The sequence below is a fragment of the Elephas maximus genome, chromosome 1, assembly GCF_024166365.1.
Source record: "Elephas maximus indicus isolate mEleMax1 chromosome 1, mEleMax1 primary haplotype, whole genome shotgun sequence".
NCBI lineage: Eukaryota > Metazoa > Chordata > Mammalia > Proboscidea > Elephantidae > Elephas > Elephas maximus.
This window is the reverse complement of record NC_064819.1, coordinates 241,131,747-241,158,308: the sequence shown is the minus strand read 5'-3', so window position 1 is coordinate 241,158,308 and position 26,562 is coordinate 241,131,747. Positions and strand designations below refer to the sequence as shown.

The window sequence follows — 26,562 nt, the reverse complement described above, 5'->3', positions numbered from 1 at the left end:
CTTTTCCAAAAATTTTGCCACCTTTTCCCTGATTATAGATGCTATTATCGAGATCACTTATGTAACTAGCCAATCACATATTTAACAGTTATATTTCTGGAGAGGTTTATGTATCCACGTATGTGGCAAACAGGAGGACTTCAAGACTAGAAAATACTGTAAGTATTTCAAGCGGACAGAAATTCAATACAAAGGATTCTGCTCACAAAGTTCTTGGAAGGAATGAGGAAAAAGACGTTGAGCCGTTGTTAGCTGCTGTCGAATCAGTTCTGACCAGTGGAGACCTCATGTGTGCAGAGTGGAACTGCTCCACAGGGTTTTCAAGGCTGTGACCTTGCAGAAGCAGATCACCAGGCCTGTCTTCCAAGGTGCCTCTGGGTTGGTTGGAACCACCAGCCTTAACCATTGTGCCACCTTTGTATCCAAGGTCACAGGTCTGTGGCTAAGATTTGGCGTCAGGAACAATTGATCTCACTCACCCTTATGGCAATAAGAGCTGGGGCACTGAGCTTGGCCGCCGTGATGTAGCTTGCTAGCCGCAAGGGTGCCCCCACCTCCCTGATGGTGGCCCAGCTTCTCTGTGCATCTCCTGTGACCCCAGCTCACACCTCCTAGGTGCACGGGGGATGTGGACCCGTGGTTTTTACTCTTCCAGTCTTTTCCAGCAGGGAGCAGTGGAATGGAGCTTCTACCACATAGTAACTTTAACTGGTGGAGGGTGGAGACACGTGTTAATTACTCCTAGAACAGCAAAAGCAAACTCTGAGCACAAATTGCCAGGCGTGAAATTCGAAAATCCAGGGACTGTTCTTTGTCTGAGTAGCAGTGAACTCTTGGTAGCTGGTCAGTGGCCTGAGTGTGGAGAGGAGAAGTTTTTGTCAAGGTTTTTGCCTGAAATGGGTTATAGAAGGATTGGAAGAGTTGGAAGCCTGGATTCTTACCACCTTATCACTGTGCCAGCAGCAGAAAGAGTGAAGTAATTGAACGGAATCCTACTTACACTGGCAGCTTCTTACGCTACAGTATCGATGATGTTTTGAAGGAATGAGCATGGTGGGTCTTCATAGCACGTTATCTTGTTAGTGGGTTTCCCACAGGTCTCGTTCTGTCACTGAAGAGCACACAGCTGAGCTGTACACGATTTGAGAAGCAGCTTCCTTTGCAAGAAATGTTTTACTTGGCTCTACCAACCTGGAACCTTTCAAAGTGCTCACCAATCCCTACATTAAGCTTAATTTGTGAATTACCACTGCAATCACCTTCACTTAAAAACAGCAGCTTCCAAACAAAGTTATGCAAAGCCAGCCTTTATGCAGCCCATACCCCATGGGGGCATACTTGTTGCCTTTTTGTAGGTGTGGGCATGCCAAGTTGACTCAAGGGGCCATGGTGTTTCTGCAGGGGATACCTGGCCAAGCACTGAGTAGAAGCCCAAGGTGACCTGCCCAGCCTTAGAGGGGCTCTTGCAACTGTACATATCCCTACAGACCACTGGACACCCTTTCATCGATTGGCCATGTGGGTAACCATGCACCACAGACTTTAATCCCAAAAGAAATAGTGCCATCCCTGAGAGCCATTACTAATAATTTTATGATAAAATGGAAAATGTAAACACAGCACTCTTTTGACTTTTGATGTTCACTGCTAAGAACCTACTTCGTCTTACCATGTGGAACTTAACAAATGCCATTTTGTTGGGACCTTCACTTAAGAAAAATGAGTGCCATTGGATTAGGCACTAAGTAAATATGTTTTTCTTAATATTTCCAGTGCCAGGAGTATTAAAATAGATGTATTTTACTGTTATAATTAGCTGCATGTTCTTTTTTGGGGGGGGCAGAGGAGGGTGGAAGTTTGGAAGAAGGGGCAGAAATTCCACAGTGGAGAGCCTTGGGCAGGAGCAGTGTGAAGGACAGAGGGCTGAATGATGCTTTCCAACAAGCACATGCAGAGCTTTAAGGACACGGTGCTTAACCGTGGGGAAAGCAGAAGGCGGCTGTCAGAGCTAGTCAGCTGGTGATGAAAAGGTCTGGTGGATTTCTGTTGAGGGAAAGTCAGAGCTCTTTGGTTGGTGTCTGGGCGTCGTTCATTACCCTAGTCTTCATGAAATGACTGGGAGGAGGACGTATGGACTGAGGGGGGATATCAAGTGTGCTGGGAAAATGTGTAGGGTCTGGGTGCTTTTTAGACTCTACAGGAGAGCAGCTTTGAAGCCATTTTCTTATGAATCATCTTATTTATGACTCAAACAAGGAAAGTAAGTCAAAATGTGAATGAGGGTTGAGGTGATATGAGGAGAGAAACAGCTTTATTTCGAGAAGGAGAAAATGTTTGCTGTGTGTTTGTGTTCGTATGCACATACGTTGTGTAGACCTGACTGAATTTACAAAATCTAGATGGACCCAAGCATATTGTAATAGAATAGAACCACAGGGCTCCAAGGGCAAGGTCCATTACCCTAGAGATGTCTCGGAGAGTTGAGACTTTCACTGCAGATCACTCTTTGTTTCGATTCAGTGATAGTTTCATGTCTCATCCATCAAACTCTCAGCTGTGTCCACAGTTTTTGGCTCTTGGATAGCCTATCAAGATATAAAAAAGACAAAGAAAATTGTTGCTTAAGCCAATTTCAAAATGCAGCCAGACCTCTTGCTTCTGTGAGAACCAACCTTTTGTAAGTCGCCCAAATTCTGGCTAGTGTATTCCTGCAACCTGGCATCCATTCTATAGGGTAGAAAAATGAAGAAGACAGATGTTTCTCATTGTATTTATCTGACAATGCTTAAATTAACCTTTGCATTGAAAAATCAATTAAATTTGGGAATTATCCTTGTAATGCAGAAAATCTGGTAAGTGTCCAAGAACAAGTCCAGGTCCATGACGAGACTGTGACCAGAATCTCTTGGTACATCAGCCAATGAAGGCATTTTCAAGAAGACGAGATTCCTTCCACTGTTTTCCTTGATTCTGTTTCAAAACTTCCATAGAAATCACCAGCTTGCATAGATGGTACAGTTCCGTATTCTATTTGGATTCTTGTCATGATCTGTAGTGAACTTGACTTTGTTAGTGGGCGGCCCTCCGATGCATGGAATCATAGGAAAAGCAACAACATCAACAACCACCACCACATAGGTGTCAGGTTTCTCTCTGCTGTCAACTTAGCTTTTTTTTCTTATCTTTTTGTGTGTGTGTGTGTCAGTTGTTTGTTTGGGTCTTGGAAGAGGAATTTAGTACGTGTATTTGGGTGATTCAAACCTTTGGGTGACTCCTGGGTTCATTTTTTGGGGAGATTCACCCATGGGTCACTGGTCATCATTGATTGTTTTCCGTTCAGTTTTTCCTCTAGTTCATTGTAGATCTTCAGCATAGACTGTTGTTGTTGCTGTGGCTGTTGGTGGCGGTGTTCATGGTTTCTGACTCTCTAAAAGGGTTTTCGTTGTTGTTAGCTGCCATTGAGTCAGATCGGACTCGTGATGACCCCATGTACAACAGAACGAAACGCTGGCCGGTCCTGCGCCATTTTCGTGATCACTGGTATGTTTGAGCCCATCATTACATCTATTGTGTCAGTCCATCTCACTGAGGGTTTTCCTCATTTTCACTGACTCTCTGCTGTACCAACCATGATGTCCTTTTCTGGCAATTGGTTTGTCTTTCTTTATGATGTGTTCAAAGTAAGTAAGAAAGAGGCTTACCACCCTCTCTTCTAAGGAGCATTCTGGTTGTATTTCTCATTTGTTCATTCTCTTGGCAATCCATAGTGTATTCAGTATTCTTTGCCAAAAGCACAGACCAAGCCATGGTCTGTTCAGTTGCCACATACACATGTGAAAGTTGACAATGGAAAAGACTGACAAAGAAGAATTGCTATATGTAAACCGCGGTGTTGGCTCTGAAGCATAGACCTCTCTGTGTTCACAGTAGAGTTTGTTGGTGGCGAGAGATTAGGTCTGGCCATTGGAATGAGAAAGGGAAGAAACAGAGTAGAGAGTTGCAGTAGGCAGGCAGCTGGTCCCAGTGCTTCCTCTGATGGCCGAACGAGTGGGCCAGTGGTGCCCCCAATTCTGCAGGAAGTCTTCAGCTGGCTCCGTGCAGTGGGCGGCAGCTCTTTGTAAGGGCTCACTTGCAATCAGCAGTTAAGAAGTGACAGAATCCTTCTTGTAAACACTCGGGGAAACACGTGCTTACCCTCAATATTTTAAGAGTTTAGTAAAACAGAACCTCAGTTGAAATTAAATCAAGGTCCTTGGTGCTATAAAATATAATTTACAACTACATCTCAGAATGGGACCTTATTTTTTGTGACAGTGATGAATGGATTTTTAGAGGTTCGTGGTTTTCAAAAATATAGGCAGCCTATCTTGTTGTTAAACCTTATATTTTTCTTAAATTTCTTGTAAAGGGTATGAAACAGGCAGTATTGAAGAGCAAACTATTGAAATCAAAGTTAATGAACGCAGTATTAGAAAGAACAGTTTCTTCACTGGCCGTAAAAGGATCCCTTATACTGCATTTGTGAGGGAAAACAAGAGGGCGGAGAAGGAGGAGAACGTTTGGACAGGGCTCGGTTCTGTTCTGGGCCATTTGTTCTGTGCACATTGGGCACCACCTCTGTCCAGGCCCAGAGAAGCTGTCTTGCACACCTCCCCCAGCCCCAGACGGGAAGCTGCCCGGATACTGGCAGGAGGGTAAGTGCTGCCTCTCTGAGCTGAGCTCGGAGGTGGTGGCTTGAGCACGGCTCTGCTAGAACAGGGGACAGATGGCTGGGAGGATGCACCTCCTCTGTGCCCCCTTTACCTGGCCCGGCCTCTGCTGGGTCTCTTTACTGAAGAAGCAACGCCATTCATCATTCATCAGAAATCACATTACATCGACATCAGATAAGACACAGGACTTACCAGCTGGGACAGTGCCTCAAACTATGGAAGCGAGCAAAGCCACAACCTGCATGACTGTCACCATTATATTTGTAGTGCTAATAGTAGTAGTCCTATTATTATTGTTTTCGTAGACCTAAAAGATCTTTGATTTGCAACTGCGTTTCCACCGACCAGCTTTGGCTTAGCCCCTATCAGGGAGGTAGTGATATCTCAAGAAATACTTTCAGAAATATTCTCAGAAACGCAAGCCTGTATAATTTAATCCATTAGTGGGCAGCTAGGCAGTGATTAAAATAAAAAGCTGTGGTCAACAGACCCCAAAACTTGAAGCGATGCTTATGTATACAGTTGTTGTTGTCATTGTTAGCTGCCGTTGAGCTGGCTCTGACTCCGGGCGACCCATGTCTATAACAGAATGAACGTTGCTTGATCCGGCACCATCTTCATGATCGCTGGCGTCTTTGAGTCCAGTCAGACAATATTCTGTTGTGATCCATAAGGTTTTCACTGCTTAATTTTTGGACGTAGATCACCAGGCCTTTCTTGCTAGTCTGTCTTAGTCTGGAAGCTTTGGTGAAACCTATCCACCATGGATGTCCCTGCTGGTATTTAAAATACCGGTGGCCTAGCGTCCAGCATCCCAGCAACGCAGAAGCCAGTGTAGTATGATACAGACAGGCAGGTGGTGGATGTATACAGCATAGTATCAAAGTCCTTCTTTTAAGTAGTATGTAGGCACAATTCTTGCCCAGATATGACCAGGCATTTCTGGCATTCAGGCGTTCAGATATGACGTTCCAGTGCCTCAAGCACCTGAGTGTGATGACAGTGACCTTCTCGCTGGACACCGACTCCCTGTTGGTTCTTCAGTTCTCTCCCAGTCGCCGTATCTTTAAGCGAAGATCTGACCTCGCTCTTCCTCAGTAGCTTGGTTTCTCAGCATGGATGAGTTGGTGTTCAAGGAGGCACTTGAACAACTTTAGGTCACGTGAGGAACTGGAGTTGAATCGCTTCCTGAAGCCATATAAACTCTCCAGTGTTTGAGGGCATCTAGTGGATCCTTGCTCTTTTTCAGTAGTCTGAAAGATGTTCTACCTACCAATTTTGTTGTCAGTTTGGGAATGTTCAACAATTCTTGTTCAAGGGAATATTATAAAAGCAGTCATTCTGTTCTGTCGAGTAACATCGGGGCTGAGAATAAAGCCCTGAGAATCAGGAAAGCCTAGACAGTCAGGACAACCCTAATACTCTGCCGAAATATTTGTCGGGCAAAAGGCCTCATTGGAACATGGACATATGTCCTTAAATGCGGGCTGTGGCTCAGCCAGCGTACAGCATTGGCCCTCGAGTGCTCTCCAGTGCTAGCACGATCTAGCGCCACAAACTTGCAAAACCTGGAGACATTCTGTCCATCCTGCAACACTGCCTTTCATCTTATTACGTCACCACAGGGCCTTCTTCCTCCTCACCAGTGCCTTACTCGACATGTTCCTTGACGGCAATCGATTATTGATAAGTAGTCCCCAGATCAGCATCTGAATGAACAACGTTGTCCTTGAGAAATACAGGAAGACTCAGGAAGCAAAACATTGGTCTTTAAGGTAAACATTCATACTTACCTTCTTCCCTACACCAAACTCCTAGTGCAGGTGGTAAACACTGATAACCCAAAGAGAATTAAAATCAAAGCAAGGAATTTCTGGAACGTGGCAATCGGAGGGAGCCCTGGAGAAGTCACATCCAAGTCCTTGGTTTAATGGATTAGAACAAGGAAGGGCGAGGGCGGGACAGAAACCAAAGCCAAACCAAACTCAGTGCCATTGCTGACACTGAGTCATAGCAACCCTATAGGACAGAGTAGAACTGCCCCATAGGGTTTCCAAGGAGCACCTGGCGGATTCGAACTGCTGACCCTTTGGTTAGCAGCCGTAGCACTTAACTGCTACGCCACCAGTCCCTCCAAAATCAAGAATAATTTCCAGGTTCCTTCCAGGCGATATATTTTAATTAAGGGCCAATTTTCACCAACGTGTTATTAAGTATAAATTAATCAAAGCATAATCTAAGTCCTGTAAGTTTCTTTGTTTAGGATAATGAGAAAATATGTAGAAAATATAAACATATAAAAATAAATATATAAATTATATCATTGTTGTTAGGTGCTATTGAGTTGGTTCTGACTCATAGAGACCTTATGTACAACAGAACAAAACACTGCCGGTCCTGCCCCGTCCTCACAATCACGAGCCCACCGTTGCAGCCACTGTGTCAGTCCATCTTGCTGAGGGTCTTCCTCTATTTCACTGACCCTCTACTTCACCAAGCATGGTGTCCTTCTCCAGGGACTGATCCCTCCTGACAACATGTCCAAAGGACATGAGACGAAGTCATGCCTTCCTTGCTTCTAGGAGTGTTCTGGCTGTACTTCTCCTAAGACAGGTTTGTTCCTTCTGGCAGCCCATGGTATAGTCAGTATTCTTCGCCGACACCGCAATTCGAAGGCGTCTGTTCTTCTTCGGTCTTCCTTATTCATTCTCCAGCTTCCACGTGCATATGAGGCGATTGAAAACACCATGGCTTGGGTCAGGCACACTTTATATATTTATAAAATATATAAATGTATATAAATACAGAAAAAGTGCAATTAATAGGCAAGAGGGATGATTTTGTTTTCTCTTATGATGGAAAAGTTTTATGCTTTTTCTCGAGGGCCTTTATTTGAGAAGGAAACTTTACTGACTGTCCCTGCACAGACTTTCTAAAGCGTGACCGCTGCTGTTGGCGTTAGTGCCATCAGGTCGTTTCCCACTCAGGGCGACCCCATGCACAACAGAACAAAATGCTGCCCAGTGCTGCTCCGTCTTCATGATCGTTGGTGTGCTTGAGTCCACTGTTGCAGCCACTGTGTACCTGGGTGCCTTCCAGCCTAGGGGGCTCGCCTTCCAGCTCTATATCAGACGATGTTATGTTGTGATCCGTAGGGTTTTCGTTGGCTGATTTTCAGAACTTAATCACCAGGCTTTTCTTCCTTGTCTGTCTTAGTCTGGAAGCTCTCCTGAAACCTGTCCACCATGGGCGACCCTGTTGGTGTCTGAAATACTGGTGGCCTAGCTTCCAGCCTCACAGCAACACGCAGGCCCCCACAGTGGGACGCACTGACAGATGGTGCCGCAAAGCCTGAGTAAACAGAAGCAGTTTTTGACTTGTAATTTTAACTGTGGTTTGCTTGAACTTTTTTTCGTATCACTTGGTAGCTGGAAAGTGTGTCTGTCACTATTAGGCACCTCAGCAAGTGTGCCTAGGGAAGTCTGTGCTCCTGTCCAGTGGGCGGGGCCTCTTAGTTCTAAGGCTGTCACCCTGGACGAGACACATTCGATTCTGTCTGCAGGGGAGATGTATTCAGACGCACTTTACTTACCTTGGACAAGCTGCAGGTATTTTATGGATCTTAAAATAAAAGTGCCTAAAGAAACCTTCCTAACTGTCTCTGCTTAATCCTGTTCTCATGTCTAAACTGCATAGAAAGTTTAAAATTAAGAAAAAAGACATGTATTTGAAGTTAGTTAAATACTCGATGGAGGAAATGAAGCACCTTAGAAATGTCTTTTGCAGGCTTCTTTCTTCGGCAGTAGGAGTACCTGGTATGAGTTATTTTTTAAGAATGGGTTTTGGACAGGGAGTCGAAACTCATGTTATACTAGAATGTACTCTGTGTGCGAGTTCTGTCCAGGAGACACGATTTAACCCTCCATTAAAAAAATCTCAAAGCCGTCGAGTTGATTCCGACTCATAGCAATCCTGTAGGACAGAGTAGAACTGCCCCATACGGTTTCCAAGGCTGTAATCTTTATGGAAGCAGACTGCTGCATCTTTCTTCTGCAGAGACGCTGGTGGGTTCAAACCACCAACCTTTTGGTTAGCAGCCAAGCACTTTAACCACTGAGCCACCAGGGCTCCTATGATTTGACCCTAGCCACACCGCAATCCCCAAAGTGCCACCCACTCTAATTTCATGGTGTATCCTGAGTCTCTTTCAAACTGCCCCCACTGCTGCCCCTCTGATCCCAGTCATAGGAGCCCCTTCCCTAGACGGAAGCAGCTCCACGACGGGCCCGACAGGCTTCCTCCTTGCCCTAGCTGTTTCCTCCACCGGGAACAATCTCTTGCCTATACCAGACGGCCTGCTCCTTGCTCACACTACCCCGCATCTCTGATAAGCAAGGAGCTTGTAAAGAGCTCCCAGAGGGCAGGGCCTGGTCTCCCATCCTGCTTTGCCCGTGGCAGCCAAAGCAGTCACAAGCACAGGGCAGGCAGGCGGCAAGCATTTGCCCATGGTCAGAATACTTCTGCCCCCCTACATCCGGCTGGCTAACAGTTCTTGAGGGCAATTGGAGTCTTCCACTTCCTAGGACATCACTGTAGGACCCGGGCCTCAGCCTCTTTTGTAAGAATCCTGACGGGATGCCCAGTTTTGCAAGAGGGCGGAAGGTCTGGGCAGCAGTGCTGTGGCCAGAGGTGCATGTCAGGGAAAGGTGGGCCGGTGCCCTCTGCCAAGGTGGTACACGGTCAGGTGGGAACTTTGCTGTTCTTCGTTTTGGTAAACTCTGCAATCCTGGGAGAATGTCTTGGGCCCCACAGGCCCTAGTACACACCTGTTGAACAATGTTCGAAGGGAAATCAGTGCTTGGAAAACAGCGCATAAGCTCAGTGTTCAATAAATGAGAACTTGCTCTTAGAGAGAGCCAAGTATGCTGGCTGTGTCGGACACGGTGGGGTCACGGTCGTCTTCAACCGGCGTTGCTGCTGTGATTCAAGGTTGCTGTTGTTGTTCGTTGCCATTGAGTCAGCCCTGACCCGTGGTGACCTTATGTACACCTTGCCCAGTCCTGCACCATCTTCACAATCTTCAGTATGTCTAAGTCCATTGCTGTGGCCACTGTGTCAGCTGTCTCCTTGAGGGCTCCCCTCATTTTCACCCATCCTCTGCTTTACCAGCCAGGATGTCCTTTTCCAGCAAGTGGTCCCTCCTGATGACATGTCCAAAGTAAGCAAGCCAAAGTCTCAGCCACTCTTGCTTCCAAGGCACATTCTGGTTGCATTTCTTCTAAGACTGACTTGGTCGTTCTTCTGGCAATCCACGGTGTAGTCAGTAGTCCTCGCCAGCACACAGTCAGAGCACACCTTTCACATTCAGCAGTGTGCTGAACCATGGTGCAAGCTGTGGGGCTCAGGGTTATTAGGGATCCTCTGCTCGGTCCGTTTCCCTCTTGGTGTTTCTCTCGCTCCTCAATTTCGCAGTAGTCTTACTGGGCACCTCTGCGTATCTTCCATCTTTTTTCCTAGATTGCCGTGAGTAAAACTGTGAGAATGCGCATCGATTCAATTTTATTTCTAGTTGTTCTCATAAATAATCAACTAAATCCCTCCCCACCCAAATGAAATAGCCTTCTTCCAGGGAACAAATGCTCCTTCTATGGCATGGGTGCAATGGGCCCTTTCCCTGAGTCAGAGATGAGGCTCCAGGTCAAAGGAGAAAGTCTGTTGTGGTCCTAGAGCTCTTTCCAGTGTATCCCTGCACACACATACACACACTCACACACACAAAGGGATCGAAAAAATTAAACAAGGGAGTTATTTTTATTATCCATTCCTTTTTAGTCATTTCTTTCATATGCTAGTTTTCTATACATTTGAAATAACAAATATAAAACCAGGCAGGTGAAGATTGTAAACGCTGGTTAAAGTTTGATTATTCGGTCTCATGATCCCCAAACACTTCATACCCCTTTAAGGTATTTACATTTGAAATCTCAACATAATATTGATAAGTATTGATCAATCTCATCCTCCCCGTTTATTTTCCCCGCTCAGAGATTGTCATATGCTGGACAGTGGTCAGACCACATTTATGGATTCGTGTTTCACTTAAAAAAAAAGGAAAAAAAAAAAAAAGCACGTTGCCATCAAGTCAATTCAGACTCATAGTGACCCTACAGGACAGAGTACAACTGCCCCATAGGGCTTCCAAGGCTGTAAATCTTTACAGGAACAGACTGCCACTTCTTTCTCCTGTGAAGCAGCTGGTGGGTTTGAACCACTGATCTTTCAGGTAGCAGCTGAGCACTTAACTGCTGTGCCACCAGGGATGTTTCACTAACTGGCCCCAACCTATGGAGTATTATCATATAATCTCTTCTCTAGGTACATTTATGAGGAAACCACCCCCGTCAGCATCACCTTGTCCTGTGTTGATTTTCTTTCAGTGGCACAGTGAGTGTGCCAGGTGACAGAGCAGAAAGCAGAGGTCTGTTACAGGCAGGTGCGAGGAGGAGCTTTGCGTGGCGGGGAGGTAGCAGCAGTGAAAACGTATCAACTTGTACGTGAAAGAGACAGATGAACGATGGCACTCTAGGTAAACTTACTGAGGAGTCCCTGTGTGGCACAGTTAAGTGCTCAACTACTAACCATAAGGTTGGTGGTTCAAACTCACCCAAAGGTGCCTCAGAAGACAAGCCTGGCGGTCTGCTTCCGAAAGGCCACAGCCTTGAAAACCCTATGAAACACAGCTCTACTCTGCCCACATGAGGTCACCATGAGTTGGAATCGACTGGATGACAACTAGCAAAAACAATACAACTTATGTCAGTAATTTTTATACAAAAAGCTTCTGTTTTTTGAAATAATGAAGTTTCATGAAGAGTGCAGAATAAATTCATTATAAAGGATAAAAAGTCGACTAGTTTTTTTTAAAGTGTCAAAATATAAATTCAGATCCCCAAGGAGTCCCTGACTCACAGAGGACAGAATTGGGGCGAGGTGTTTAGAAATCATCTCACTCAGCCCTGGGTCTGGAACGGACCAGTGCTTTGTGCAATACCACACATTCATTTCGGGTCAGTACCAGGTCCCTGGAGTCCCTGGTGGTGCAGACGGCTGATCGCTCAGCTACTAACCACAAGCTTAGAGGTTCAAACCCACCCAGTGGTGCCTTGGAGGAAAGGCCTGGCAATCTGCTTCTGAAAGATCACGGTCTTGAAAATCCTACGGCCCTGCTTTGCACACGTGGGTCACCATGAGTCCGAGCAGACCCCACAGCGGCTAGTTGTTTGGTTTGTCAAGTCTAGAACCCAACCGTTTTCACAGCAATAGGACTGAATGTCCAAGTCCTTGACTTGGAGTTCCTCAGGCAGACGGGGTTCACCAGGCTTCTTCACACTGAGACACACTCTTTGCTCTTCTGCAACAGATTTGTAAACACACTGATACAACAATGCTCCTTCTAGTTTTGAAAGCACACTGTAGTTTCCTTTCCTTCTATCAGTGTCCTTGAATTGCTCTGCTCTGTCTTCATGGAGACGCGGTTAACAGCCCAGCCTGGGGACGCATCTCACACTTACAAAGAGTGTCTCGCGTTTCTAGCGCAAGCGCGGCACTGGCGTGAGGCCGGCTCCTGTGACGTACGTGTTGATCTGAGACTCGGGACTCCAGGCTGTGTTCAGCTAGAGAGCGTGTCCGTGGGTAAGACTACCCTGAGTAAACAGTTAGCTCGTGTCCCATCTCTGACCTGCGAGCTGTGCTTTCACTCCGGCCCTTCAGCACCACATGTTGTCTGTGTGAGCTGTGGAGCTGCACAACGCAGGCAGCTTCGCGAAGAGGCACGGGCTGAGCCGCCGGCCGGCCGGGGGGAGCCAGGCACGCTCGCGGGGCGCCGGCTTCCCCGAGGAAACCCGCGGGCCGGCCTGCTGCCCTGAGTTACCTTTCCCAGTAAAACCCCGCTGTGTTGCTGCCCACCAGACTGGCTGGAGGAGAGATTGCAGAGGGGTCTGAAAGCAAGGAATCAAGAGCAGCTGCGGGAAGGAAGCCTCCTCTGCGTGGCCGTCCCACCTGAGCCGCGTGCGGGCTAGGCAGGGGCTTGGCAGTGGGGCCGTGGCTGTCCGGTGGTCCCTCTCGCCTCCAGCCCCGTGGTCCCTCTCGCCTCCAGTCCGGGGGTCCCTCTCGCCTCCAGTCCGGTGGTCCCTCTCGCCTCCAGCCCCGTGGTCCCTCTCGCTTCCAGTCCGGTGGTCCCTCTCACCTCCAGTCCGGTGGTCCCTCTCACCTCCAGCCCCGTGGTCCCTCTCACCTCCAGTCCGGTGGTCCCTCTCGCCTCCAGTCCGGTGGTCCCTCTCGCCTCCAGCCCGGTGGTCACTCTCGCCTCCAGCCCCGTGGTCCCTCTCGCCTCCAGTCCGGTGGTCCCTCTCGCCTCCAGCCCCGTGGTCCCTCTCGCCTCCAGTCCGGGGGTCCCTCTCGCCTCCAGCCCGGTGGTCCCTCTCGCCTCCAGTCCGGTGGTCCCTCTCGCCTCCAGCCCCGTGGTCCCTCTCGCCTCCAGCCCCGTGGTCCCTCTCGCCTCCAGCCCCGTGGTCCCTCTCGCCTCCAGTCCGGTGGTCCCTCTCGCCTCCAGTCCGGTGGTCCCTCTCGCCTCCAGCCCCGTGGTCCCTCTCGCCTCCAGTCCGATGGTCCCTCTCGCCTCCAGCCCCGTGGTCCCTCTCGCCTCCAGCCGTGTTTCTGCTTTTGTACGGGCTCTCACTTTTTCTCAGGGTGGTGAACTTTTGCTTTCGTGGTACTTCTACCATTTATCGTGCAGTGAAAATTCACTTTCAAATGATGAGTTCTCCGGTTTTTTTCTTCTGATATCTTCTCATTTTAAAATTTTACTTTCCATGTTTTCCTCAGAAATAGCTTTGAACTGCACTCAGCCATCACATAATTCAATCCATACATGGGTGTCCTGAATGACGTGATACAAACTGAGATAGATAACAGGGCTCTAGGTCCCTTTCTTTCATGCCCTTTTTAGCACCTCCACCCTACGTCTAAACAGAACTTTTGATTCCCTCCCCAACCTTCAGTGAGACCCTCTGGCTGTTTTCCCAGCATGTCTTGTGGTGGTTTCCTAGTACCATGAGTTGGGGAGCTTCAAAGAATAGAAATGCCTTCTCCCATGGCTCTGGAGCCTGGGAGTCTGAATTCGGGGCATCGGCAGGGCCACGCTCCCTATAACGCTCTAGGGAAGGATCCCTCCTTGTCTCTCCAGCTTCTGGAATCCCCAGCCTTCCTTGGCTTGTGGTTGCATCTTCACACGGCACTCCTCCCTCTCAGTCTGACTCTCTGTGTGTCTTTTATAGGACACCACTCAGAGGGGATTAGGGCCCACCCTGCTCCACTATGACCTCAGGTTAACTTAGCTGATAACACCTTCAAAGGCCCTATTTTCAAACAAGGTCGTGTTCACAGGTACAGGGGTTAGGTTTTCAGTGTATCTTTTGGGGGACACAACTCCTCACAGTAATGGTGCCACCTTCTGCACTTTATTCTCTGGACTCATTTTGCAAATGAGGCGTTGTTGTTAGTTACCATGAGCGGATTTTGACTCATAGGGACCCCATGTGTGCAGGCTAGAAGTGCTCCATAGGGTGCTCGAGGCTGTGGCTTTCCAGACAGAGATCACCAGGCCTTTTCTCTGAGGTGCCTCTCGGTGGGTTTGAACCACCAGCCTTTCAGCTAGTACTTAATGTTTAGGTAGTGGTTTGTACCACCCTGGGACTCGATATTACATGCTAGGATACATACTATCCGCATTTCATCAATAGTTCCCTTAATATTGTAACAGACATGCTTCTCCAAGTCTGAAGTGAGTCAGCCTCTGCACTGTCCTGTCAGGCGATACAGAGGTCTTAGAAGCTTCAGACTCTGGCACCGCGTGAACAAGTGTGGCGTCCCTGCCCTCTGCGGGGGTCTCGGCCCTCCGCTGGGTTCTCCAGCAGTGTCGGCTGAGCCAGGGCGCACCATGTGACAAGCGGATTCTGTGTGTGTCATCTCCGTTATCGCGTCAAAATGTACATATCCGTAACGTATGGGACAGATACCACCTTGTGGGCTGGTCTCAGGGAAGTGGCAGCTTTGTCTTCTTGCCTCTAAATATATGTGTTTTTTCCTTTTATTTTCTCAAAATGAAGTTCAGTGTCTTTGAAAAGAAAAATAAAAGTACTTTTTTTTTTTGGATTGACAGACCTTAGCGGAATGATCTGTGCATTTCACAACATGGGAACTGCATACCATTTAAAAAAAAACAAAAAAAATTCAACAGTGTCTGTTATCTAGTGCTGATATAACAGAAATGACATGAGTGGGTGGGTTGAACAAATAGAAATTTATCTTCTCACGGTTTAGGAGGCTGAAATTCCAAATTCAGGGTGCCAGCTCTAGGGGAAGGCTTTCTGTCTCTGCTGCTCTGGAGGAAGGTCCTTGTCTCTTCTGAGCCTCTGCTCCTGGGTGACCTTCATGTGGCTTGGCATCTCTTTTCCCTCGTCTCTGCTCTGCTCACTTGTTTAATCTCCTTTATATCTCAAAAGAGATTGACTCCAGATACAGGCTCCAGTAATCCTGCCTCATTACCATAAACAGACAACCCATTCCCAAATGGGATTATAACCACAGGCATAGAGGTTGGGATTTTCAGCATGTATTTTGGGGGGACATAATTCAATCCATAACATTCCACCCTTTGGCCCCCCAAAATTCATGTCCTTGCCACATGCAAAACACATCCATCCCATCGCATCTTCCCAAAAGTCTTAAATCAACTCCAAGTCCAAAATCTCATCTTCAAAGCATCTAAATTAAATATAGGTAAGACTATAGGCATAGTCCATCCTGGGGAAAAATTTCCTTTCATGTGAGAGCCTGTGAATTCCAAAGTACAAAGGTAGAACAGGCACAAGTTAGACATTTCCATTACAAATGGAAGAAACTGGAGGACAAGAAGGGTTAACAGGCACCAAGAGAGTCAAAAACCCAGCAGAACAATTTACATTAGCTCTCAAGGGTTGAAAATAATCCTCTGTTCTCTGAGACCATCTAGGCAATGACCTGCCCTCCAGACTCCAGGTTTTGGCCATGCCCTCTGGATTCTGAATGGGGGCCCCTCCACCCTGGGCTCCAGCGCTGCCTTCAAGCACCTCTGGGATAGTAACTCAGCTCCCTTGGCTGTAGGCAGCCCCATTTTCCTAGTCTAAGTGGCAACTCCAACCCCCTCAGCCCAGATAGGCCCTGTTCTCCTGCTCCCTGGGCATGGCAGCCCTGCCATGTCACCTTTGGGTGGTGGCCTCATCTTCCTGACACACTTTAATAGCAACCCCACACTCTGGAATGGAGTTTGGGAAGATCCAGCCCTTTGAGACCTAGGAGGCTGTGGCCCACCCTTTGAGGTTCAGGAGAACTTGGCCCCACCCCTGGGGCCCTGCTTCCTGTGCTCCTTCTGACAGCTCTGCTGATATCCAAGCAGCTTCAGGGGTGGTCCTTTTCTTTTAGTGGAGGATAACAGATGTAGCTCCTTTGGCCTGTTTCCTGCCTATAGAATTCCAAGAGGCAGACAATGTTCTTTCTCTGTCCCCTTCAGTCTAAACTGATGTTTTGTTTTTTTTCCCCCTGTGGTTGTTGGTTAGATCCATCATTCACTGACTTAATCTAACAAAAGATTGGGTAGCCACATCTTTGATGAGAATTCTAGGACTTATGTCCTTAGTTTGTACAACAGAATTTTCCAAATCTTTAAGTTCTGTTTTGATTTCTCACAGTTCACTTTTAAGTCCCTCTCTTTCCTCCCACATTTAAAGATAAGAAGCAAGGAGAAATGACATAGCGTTTTAAACTATGCCACCAGTATTTCAAATACCAGCAGGATCACCCAGGGTGGACATATTTTAGTGGAGCTTCCAGACTAAGACAGACTAGGAAGAAGGACCTAGCAGTAAGCTTCTGAAGAAATTGGCCAATGAAAACCTTACGAATAGCAGTGGAATTTTTTCTGATGTAGTGCTGAAAGATGAGCCTTTCAGGTTGGAAGGCACTCAAAATACAACTGTGGGAGAGCTGCCTCCTCAAAGTAGAGATGACCTTAATGACGTGGTTGGAGTCAAGCTTTCGGGCCTTCATTTCTGGTATGGCACTGACTCAAAATGAGAAGAAACAGCTGCAAACATCCATTAATAATCAGAATGTGGAATGTACAAAGTGTAAATCTAGGAAAATTGAAAGTCATCAGAAATGAAATGGAATGAATAAAGATTGATATCCTGGGCATTAATGAGCTGTAATGGACTGGTATTGGCATTTTGAATCAGACAATCCTATGGTCTGCTATGCCAAGAATGACAACTTGAAGAGGAATGGTGTTGCATTCATCATCAAAAAGAACATTTCAAGGTCTATTCTGAAATACAACACTGTCAGTGATAGAATAATATCCATACACCTACAAGGAAGACCAGTTAATCTATTACTCAAATTTACATACCACCACTAATGCCAAAGATGAGGAAATTGAAGATTTTTACCAACTTCTGCAGTCTGACATTGATCAAACAAGCAATCAAGATGCATTGATAATTACTGGTGAATGGAATGCAAAGTTGGAAACAAAGAAGAAGGATCAGTAGTTGGAAAATATGGCCTTGGTTATAGAAACAACACCAGAGATTGCATGATAGAATTTTGGAAGACCAAGGACTCATTCATTACAAATACTTTTTTCAACAACATAAACGGTGACTATACATGTGGATCTCAATGAGTGGAAAACACAAGAATAAAATAGACTACATCTGAGAAAAGAGATGAAGGAAAAGCTCAATATCATCAGTCAGAAAAAGACCACGGGCCAAATGGGGAACAGATTATTAATTGCTTCATATGCAAGTTCAAGTTGAACCTGAAGAAAATTACAAGTCTGCAAGAGCCAAAACATAACCTTGAGTACATACACCTGAGTTTGGAGACCACCTGATGAATAGATTTGAGGCATTGAACACTAATGACCAAAGATCAAATGAGGTATGGGATGACATCAAGAACATCATACACGAAGAAAGCAAAAGTTGATTTAAAAAGACAGGAAAGAAAGAAAAGACCAAAATGGATGTCAGAGCAGACTCTGAAACTTGCTCTTGAATGTCGTGTAGGTAAAGTGAATGGAAGAAATGATAAAGTAAAAGAGCTGAACAGAAGATGTCAAAGGACAGCTTGAGAAGACTAACCAAAAAACAAAACCCATTGCCATCCAGTCGATTTGGACTCACAGCAACCCTTAAGGACGCAATAGAACTGCCCCATAGGGTTTCCAAGGAGCGGCTGGTGAATTTGAACTGCTGACCTTTTCATTAGCAGCCAAATGCTTAACCACTGCTTCTAACTAAAGTGCTATGAAACATGCAAAGACCTGGAGTTAGAAAACTTAAAGGGAAGAACATGCTCGACATTTCTCAAACTGAAACAACTGAAGAAAAAATTCAAGCCACAAGTAGCAACATTGAAGGATTCAGAGGAAGCACCCAAAGAAGCTGGATGGAATACGGAGTCACTGTTCCAAAAAGAACTGGTCGACATTCAGCTATTCAGGAGGTACCATATGACCAAGAACCATTGGTTTGGAGGAAGAAGTCTCAGCTGTACTGAAGGCATTGGTGTAAAACAGGGATCCAGGAATTGATGGAATACTAATTGAGATGTCAACAAACAGATGCAGGAGTGGGAGTCATCTATGCCAAGAAATTTGGAAGACAGCTTCCTGCCAACCAACTGAAAGAGGTCCATATTTGTAGCCATTTCAAAGAAAGGTGATCCAACAGAATATCGAAATTATTGAACAATATCATTAATATCACATGCAAGTAAAATTTTGCTGAAGATAGTTAAAAATGGCTGCAGCTGTACATAGTCAAGGAATGCCAGAAACTCAAGCCAGATTCAGAATAGGACATGGAACAAGGGATATCATTGCTGGTGTGGGATGGATCATGACTGAAACCAGAGAATACCAGAAAGATGTTTACTTGTGTTTTATTGACTATGCAAAGGCATTCGACTGTGTGGATCATAACAAATTATGGATAACATTATGAAGAATGGGAATTCCAGAACACTTTGAACCTATACGTAGATCAAGAGGCAGTTGTTCAAACAGTGCAAGGGGATACTGTGTAGTTTAAAATCACGTAAACTGTACATCAGGATTGTATCCTTTCACAATACTTATTCAATCTGTACGCTGAGCAGATAATCCAGGAACCTGGACTCTATGGAGGAAAACAGGGTATCAAGATTGGAGGAAGACTTGTTAATGCCCTGCGATATGCAGATGACACAACTTTGCTTGCTGGAAGTGAAGACGACATGAAGCACTTACTGATGAAGATCAAAAACCACAGCCTTCAGTATGGATTACACCTCAAAATAAAGAAAACAAAAATCCTCACAACTGGACCAAAAAGCAACATCGTGATAAATGGAGAAAAGATTGAAGTTGTCAAGTATTTCATCTGACCTGGATCCACAATCAATGCCCATGGGAGCAGCAGTCAAGACATCAAATCCCACTAACCATGTTTTGCATTGGACAAATCTGCTACAAAAGACCTCTTTAAAGTGTTCAAAAGCCAAGATATCACGTTGAGGACTAAGACGTGCCTGACCCAAGCCATGGTTTTTTCAGTTGCTTCATATGCATGTGAAAGCTGGACAATGAATAAGGAAGACCAAAGAAGAATTGATGCCTTTGAAGTGACGAACAATATTAAATATACCATGAGTTGCCAGAAGAACAAACAAGTCTGTCTTAGAAGAAGTACAGCCAGAATGCTCCTTAGAAGTGAGGATGGTGAGACTTCATCTTAAGTACTTTGAACAAGTTATCAGGAGGGACCATTTCCTGGAGAAGGACATCATGCTTGGTAAAGTAGACAGTCACTGAAAAGGAGAAAAACCCTCAGTGAGGTGGATTGATACAGTGGCTACAAGCATTACAAGGATTGTGAGGATGGCGCAGAACTGGGCAATGTTTTATTCTGTTGTAATAGGGTCGCTATGAGTTGGAACTGACTCGATGGCACCCAGCCGCAACCACAACCCAGATTGGGGGGTCTAATTGAATTAACAAATTTAACTTGGGCATGTGTTCTTTGAAGTCGCTAATCAGCATAAAAAATATAAGCATAATTCTTTCTTAAAACTGATCAATACCAAGCCTTATCTAATGCACTAAGACTTTCCCCAATTGTGTTCTTGTTCATCTACTAGAGTCCTCTGGGGCCTAATAAGGTGGCTTGGAGATTTAGGAGGAACAGCCTCCAATGGCAACTTCCCGAGGAAATGGGACCAGAGGTTTGTGTGTGGGATCCTTGGGCCCAGTCAGCCCACCATTCCAGACCCTGAAGTTGGCACCACCTGGAATGTTCTCCCAGACCCTGACTGCCAAGAAGAGCTGCTACCACCACGCATCCCATCATGGGGCTCAGACTTGCCTGTTCCTTTTCTCTCAGTGGTTGGCCCCCTGGTTGGGAGAACTGATGTTACATCGATCAGGGAAGCTGTTGTCTTCCTGAGTCAGACTCTGAGAGGGGTTTTGGAGGTATCGGGAGCGCCACCGGACACCTGCAATGCACCTGACCCATGTCTTCTGTGTCTGCCCTGGGGAGTGGTCAGTGAGCCGAGCTCTTTTCCTTGGCATGTAACAGCTTCCTGTGGTTGTGTTTTCCGCAGATGATAACCTCAGTTCTCGCTTGTACTCAGAGGGAACGTGCAGCCCGTCTCACCCCACCCCTCTGTGAAGGATGCCCATCTGTTTTCCGCTGTGCATTTAATGAAATGGAAACCGGGTTAGATGTGTTCCTGCTATAGGCAACTAACATACAGCTGATTAATAATAGTACAGAGACTTAAGTGTCAAAAGGCAATTTATAAAAACTGAGTGTCTTTAACTGCATAAACAGGTTGGTCTCTGAATGATTTAGCTGCTGTAACACACTCCACCATGCGAAGCACGCCAAATATTCCTGCTCCTCCAGGGCGCGAAGAAATAGTCAGCTCCAGCCCTTTGGGTCACCATAACGGATCTGCAGCTGATCCTGGGGATGGCACAGAACTGGCAATATTTCATTCCTTTGTGCAAGGGGTCTCCTCCCACCATGAGCCGGGTGCGACTCAAGGACAGCTAACAACATGGAGCACACGCCTGAGGGAAAGACCCCAAGGTGATGACTTCCTTAAGAAGTCATCCTGAGGCGAGGATGGGGAAGGATGTCCCTGGCAGGCCCAGAATGAGTTTAAGGACTTCAGACAGGTGTGAGTAAGAGTAAAAGATGAGACAATGACAACGAAATGACCTCTTGGATGTGAAATTTGTTGTAGAATGTTTAGGCTTTATATAAATTAAAATCAGTACTGAATGACCCCTGGGTCCCATGGACTCCAAAATTACAAGCTCTAAATCCTACTGAAATGTGTTAGAGCCAGTATCTGGGTGTAGAACTATCCCTAAAGAGACAGAGGTCGCGAAGCTCCACTCCTGTCTCCTGTGGCTTCCGAGAAGTGAGGTGCTTTGTGCAAGGCCATGGCTCGATTGTAGGCACTGCACTCAGGCACCCTGGGATGAGAACCCCAGCTCCATCCTTTTCTCGCAGGAGGGCTCTGGCGTGTTTCTGAATGTTTCTAAGTATCAGGGGCCTCATGCATAACGTTGTTAGTTACCACCCCGCATACACAGAATGGAACATCATCTGGTCCGGTGCCATCTTCACACTTGTTGGTGTGCTTGGATCCATTGTTGCGACCGCTGGGTATTTTGAGTGGCTCACCTTCCAACTCCATATAAGGCAGTGTTCTGTTGTGAATCATAGGGTTTTCACTGGCTGATTTTTAGGGGTAGATTGCCAGGCCTTTCTTCCTAGCCTGTCTTAGTCTGGAAGCTCTGCTGAAACCTGTTCACCATGGCTGACCCTGCTGGTGTTTTAAATGTTGGTGGCCTAGCTTCCAGCATCACAGCAACACAGAAGCCTCCACATCATGACAAACTGACAGATGGGTGGTGGGCATACGTGATACAGGGACAATGATACTGCCTTCCTTAGAGAGCTACGGTGAAGATCAGTGAGATAATAACGTCTCTTAGTCTAAATATTAGATTTTGTAATTACCAATAACTGTGTCTGACTCACAGTCAATATATTGCAATATGGTTGCAGGTATTCAGGTTAACTCATTAATATTACGGTACCTCAGCATGCAAATTTCCAAATACTAAAACATTTTTTTCTATAATAGGGAAAAATCCATTATACTTTGTTGAGTTTTGTGAAACATGAAAAACAAAACTACATATTTCATTTTTTCAGGCTGTCCTGGGGCCAAAAAGAATGAGTTCCTTACCAGTGTCCTGGATGCGCTGTCCACCGACATGGTCCATGCTGTTTCCGACCCGTCTTCTTCCTCCAGCAGGTATGGTGCCTTGGACAGAAGAGCATGGAATTGGGAAGATGGTCCCAGTGATTCCAGGAAATCTGGAAAGCCACAAGTCAGAGTCTAACCGTTAGATATCTGAGCCCCCGGGCAGCTTCTCTGGGCAGCATGGGTCTCAGTTAAAGGCATCCTTTCCAAACACCTGAAGCCACTTCGTGCTGTCGGAGGTGCTGCCGAGCAGGTTTTTTCTGATAACGGCACTGAAAGCATGACAACCTCGTCACAGTGGGAAGAAGCCATACCCATGCCTTTTCCATCAGGACGTGACGGCTTTTGCTTCTATGGGGGGCAGAGGTGGTCTAAGGGTGCAGGGGAGGAGAAGAAAGGACGGGTGGCTTTGCTTTTTTGAACTGCAATTTAGAGCAATTGATTGGATTTTTGCGTTAAATATTCAACTTAAAGTCCTCAAAAAAAAAAAAAAACTTTAGAAATGTCCTCTGAGTGAATGGAGACATAGCTCTCCTTGTGTGTCTCAGGCATTGGGTCAGCGGCACTTCTAGAAGAGACTTGAATCAATTCCTGGAAACGTCTCTCTGTCGTTTGTAGACACAGCTCTGTCAGTACAGCTCCCGGTGTCTTCATTACTGCCCCCTTCCAAGTGTTAGATTTCCCCCTGAGAATAGCAGTAATTTATTATTTTTTTTTTTCTGATGAAGATTTCTGCTATCTTTCCGTTTCCCCTGATCATCAGAATCCGCCCCCCAACCATCGATGACCTCACCTGTCCTGGATGACCTAAAGCCTATTGGTCTCCTCAGTAAAAGGCTTCCCTTCCGCCTTTACTTAAGAGTAAGAGTTGAGATGGGAAAAAAAAAAAAATGCTAATGGGGAATATTACACTTGGGCACTCAAATTTAATAAAGTAAGAAATAACTCAAATTGTAATTGTGTATCTCATATTCTTAAGAAGAGTGTTCTTATCTGAAAAATTAAAATTGAAAGCAGTAAGCAAATGGCCATCTGAGAGACTCCCCTAAAGGTATGAAAAATAATCCACGGTTATCACCGGTAGTTCAGGGGTAGAATTCTGGCCTTCCCAGTGAGAGATCTGGGTTTGATTCCTGGCCAGTGCACCTCATGTGCAGCCTGCACCCATCTGTCAGTGACGACCTGGCTGTTGCGAGGTTGCTGAACAGGTTTCAGTGGTGTGCTCAGACTAAGATAGTCTAGGAAGGAAGGCCTGGCAACTGACTTCTGAAAATCATTTAGTGAAAACCTTGTGGATCACAGTGGTCCGGTCCACAACGGATCATGGGGATGCTGCAGGACTGGGCAGGATTCATTCCATTGTGCAGGGGGTCACTATGAGTTGGGGACGACTTGACAGCAGCCAGCAGCAACAACACCCTAATAAATATGAACGATTGATATCAAACTCACTGTTTTCACCCTCACGGGAAAGCCAGGCTCCTCCAAATCAAGGAGGATCTAGAGTCCAACAACCAAGCACAGAGGGGCCGACAGACATCTGAGCTCGTGGTCGTTCCTCTCCCGCTTGATCAGGGGTATGTCTTACCACATCTTACCATTTGGTGCTGTTTCAAAGGTCTGACTCAAATTCAGCCCTTCTGGAAGGGGCTTCATTTTTTTAATGTCTCAGAATACCAACATGTTTTAACCCAAGGGAAAATGTCTAAAAAATATACCTGTGACCTGAGTGATATTTGAATGACTCACATTTAAGGGAACAAAAATCATCAGGATTCAAGTTTTCAGAGGCGGGTTATGGGTGTCCAAGCTGACGTGCCATTTTGGAATTGCAGACTTTGGGACACCGAGAGCATAGTTGACGTGCAAGAATTCAGTGTGTCATTTGCAGTTTTGAAAACCAACTTGAAAAAATTTTGCTAAATCATATTTTCTAAATTATTTTTGAAAACGATTATACCTAATGGCAAATACGTGCAGGTTGAGACAGCACGCCCACCAAAGCCACAGGCAGAGCTGTTCCTTCGATGTGGCGGAGGGATGTTGGGGTACAAGGACTGTGTCTGGTAGAGCCAACAATGGCAGGACAGGACATGACTCTGCGGTGAAGGGTCCTGACGAGTCTGTGTTTTCTTCCAGGCTTTCGGAACCTGACCCCAGCCACACCCTGGAAGAGAGAGTGGTCCACTGGTATTTCAAAGTACTCGATAAAAATTCCAGTGGTGACATTGGCAAAAAGGAAATCAAGCCCTTCAAGAGGTTCCTTCGGAAAAAATCAAAACCCAAAAAATGTGTGAAGAAATTTGTTGAGTATTGTGACGTGAATAACGACAAGTCCATATCGGTTCAGGAGCTAATGGGGTGCCTGGGAGTCACCAAGGAAGAAGCCAAAGGGAACACCAGGAAGCGCCACAGTAAGAGCTGTTTCTTACTGCTTTACAGTTTATAACCTGTCCGATCTTAATGCCGACTTGCTTTACTTTTTTAAATGTACACATTGTCCTTATGGCCTGTGGTCCTGGGAAAAGAAAATACCATTTATGTAGGTCATCTGTCTATGGAGATAGTGATGGCCATCGGTAGCATGCCACCCATCTGGAGGGGCCAGGCTAAAGGGCAGGAGCTGAGTTACGTCCTGAAGACCAGCGTCTTATTGTTCAGCGTCCCAAGCATGTTTGCCTTCAGATGTTTGAAGTGCAAATCTGGGCGCTACTGGGTGCCATGTGCTGACCCTATCCCTGGACTGCAAACTGAATTTTTAGGCCAGGGCATGAGCAGTCTTCAGCAATATCCTCTGTATCATCCATACCAGTTATTCGGAGCCCCTGGGTAGTGCAAACGACGAACGTGCTTGGCGGCTAACTGAAAGGTGGGCAGTTCCAGTCCATCTGGAGGTGCCTCAGAAGAAAGGCCTGACAATCTACTTCTGAAAACCCTATGGAGCATAGTTCTATTCTTGCACACATGGGGTCACTGTGAGTTGGAATTGACTTCATGGCAACTATTTCCTGTTATTATGATAGTTGAAAACATCGTTTTAGCTGTTTTTCCAATTAAATACATCTCTTTTTGTGGCATGGCCTAACTAATTAGCTGTTGCAGGGAGAGAAAAAATCCTGCAGCTGCCAGACCCCGGGCACCCTCAGGAGTCAGTATGGCAAGGAGAAGGCTGAGGCCAAGGGCCAGGGGACACAGCCCTAGACTCTGCATTGCTGGCTGTTGCGTGTGCTTAGAAGCCACTTTATCTTGGGGGCCTTGGTTTCCTCTTTTGTACAATGAGGGTGTTGGGTTGGGTGGGCCTCTATCTACCATCTCATATCACTCATGTTTTGTTGTTGTTATTAGGTGCCGTCGAGTCGGACCGACTCATAGCGACCCTATGCACAACAGAATGAAACACTGCCCAGTCCTGCACCATCCTTACAATTGTTGTTATGCTTGATCCCATTGTTGCAGCCACTGTGTCAATCCACCTCATTGAGGGTCTTCCTCTTTTCTGCTGACCCTCTACTTTACCAAGCATGATGTGCTTCTCCAGGGACTGATTGCTCCCAACAACATGTCCAATGTATGTAAGACGCAGTCTCACCATCCTTGCTTCTAAGGAGCATTCTGGTTGTATTTCTTCCAAAACAGATTTGTTCATTCTTTTGGCAGTCCATGGTATATTCAATATTCTTCACCAACACCACAATTCAAAGGCGTCAGTTCTTCTTCGGTCTTCCTTATTCATTGTCCAGCTTTCACATGAATATGGTGTGATTGAAAATACCATGGCTTGGGTCAGGCACACCTTAGGCTTCAGGGTGAGATCTTTGCTTTTCAACACTTTAAAAAGGTCCTTTGCAGCAGATTTGCCCAATGCAATGCATCTTTTGTTTTCTTGACTGCTGCTTCCATGGGTGTTGATTCTGGATCCAGGTAAAATGAAATCCTTGACAATTTCAATCTTTTTTCCATTTATCATGATGTTGCTTATTGGTCTAGTGAGGATTTTTGTTTTCTTTATGTTGAGGTACACTCCATACTGAAGGCTGTGGTCTTTGATCTTCATTAGTAAGTGCTTCAAATCCTCTTCGCTTTCAGCAAGCAAGGTTGTGTCACCTGCATAATGCAGGTTGTTAATGAGTCTTTCTTTAATCTTGATGCCCCATTCTTTTTCATATTGTCCAGCTTCTCGGATTATTTGCTCAGCATACAGATTGAATAGGTGCGGTGAGATGAGACAACCCTGACACACACCTTTCCAGACTTTAAACTACTCAGTATCCCCTTGTTCTGTCTGAACAACTGCCTCTTGGTCTATGTACAGGTTCCTCGTGAGCACAATTAAGTGTTCTGGAATTCCCATTCTTTGCAATGTTATCCATAGTTTGTTATGATCCACACAGTCGAATGCCTTTGCATAGTCAAAACACAGGTA

The 26,562-nt window shown here is 46.0% G+C and overlaps 1 protein-coding gene across 2 annotated transcripts in view; it reads left to right on the top strand.

Moving 5' to 3' along the window:
* Window positions 1–26,562, top strand: part of SMOC2 (SPARC related modular calcium binding 2) — a 266,270-nt gene that overhangs the window by 226,290 nt on the left and 13,418 nt on the right. For both annotated transcript variants that reach the window (XM_049905707.1, XM_049905702.1), the window contains exons 10-11: window positions 22,088–22,190; window positions 24,279–24,553. In XM_049905707.1, the coding sequence (XP_049761664.1) occupies window positions 22,088–22,190; window positions 24,279–24,553 (378 nt within the window). The remainder of the gene's footprint in view (window positions 1–22,087; window positions 22,191–24,278; window positions 24,554–26,562) is intronic.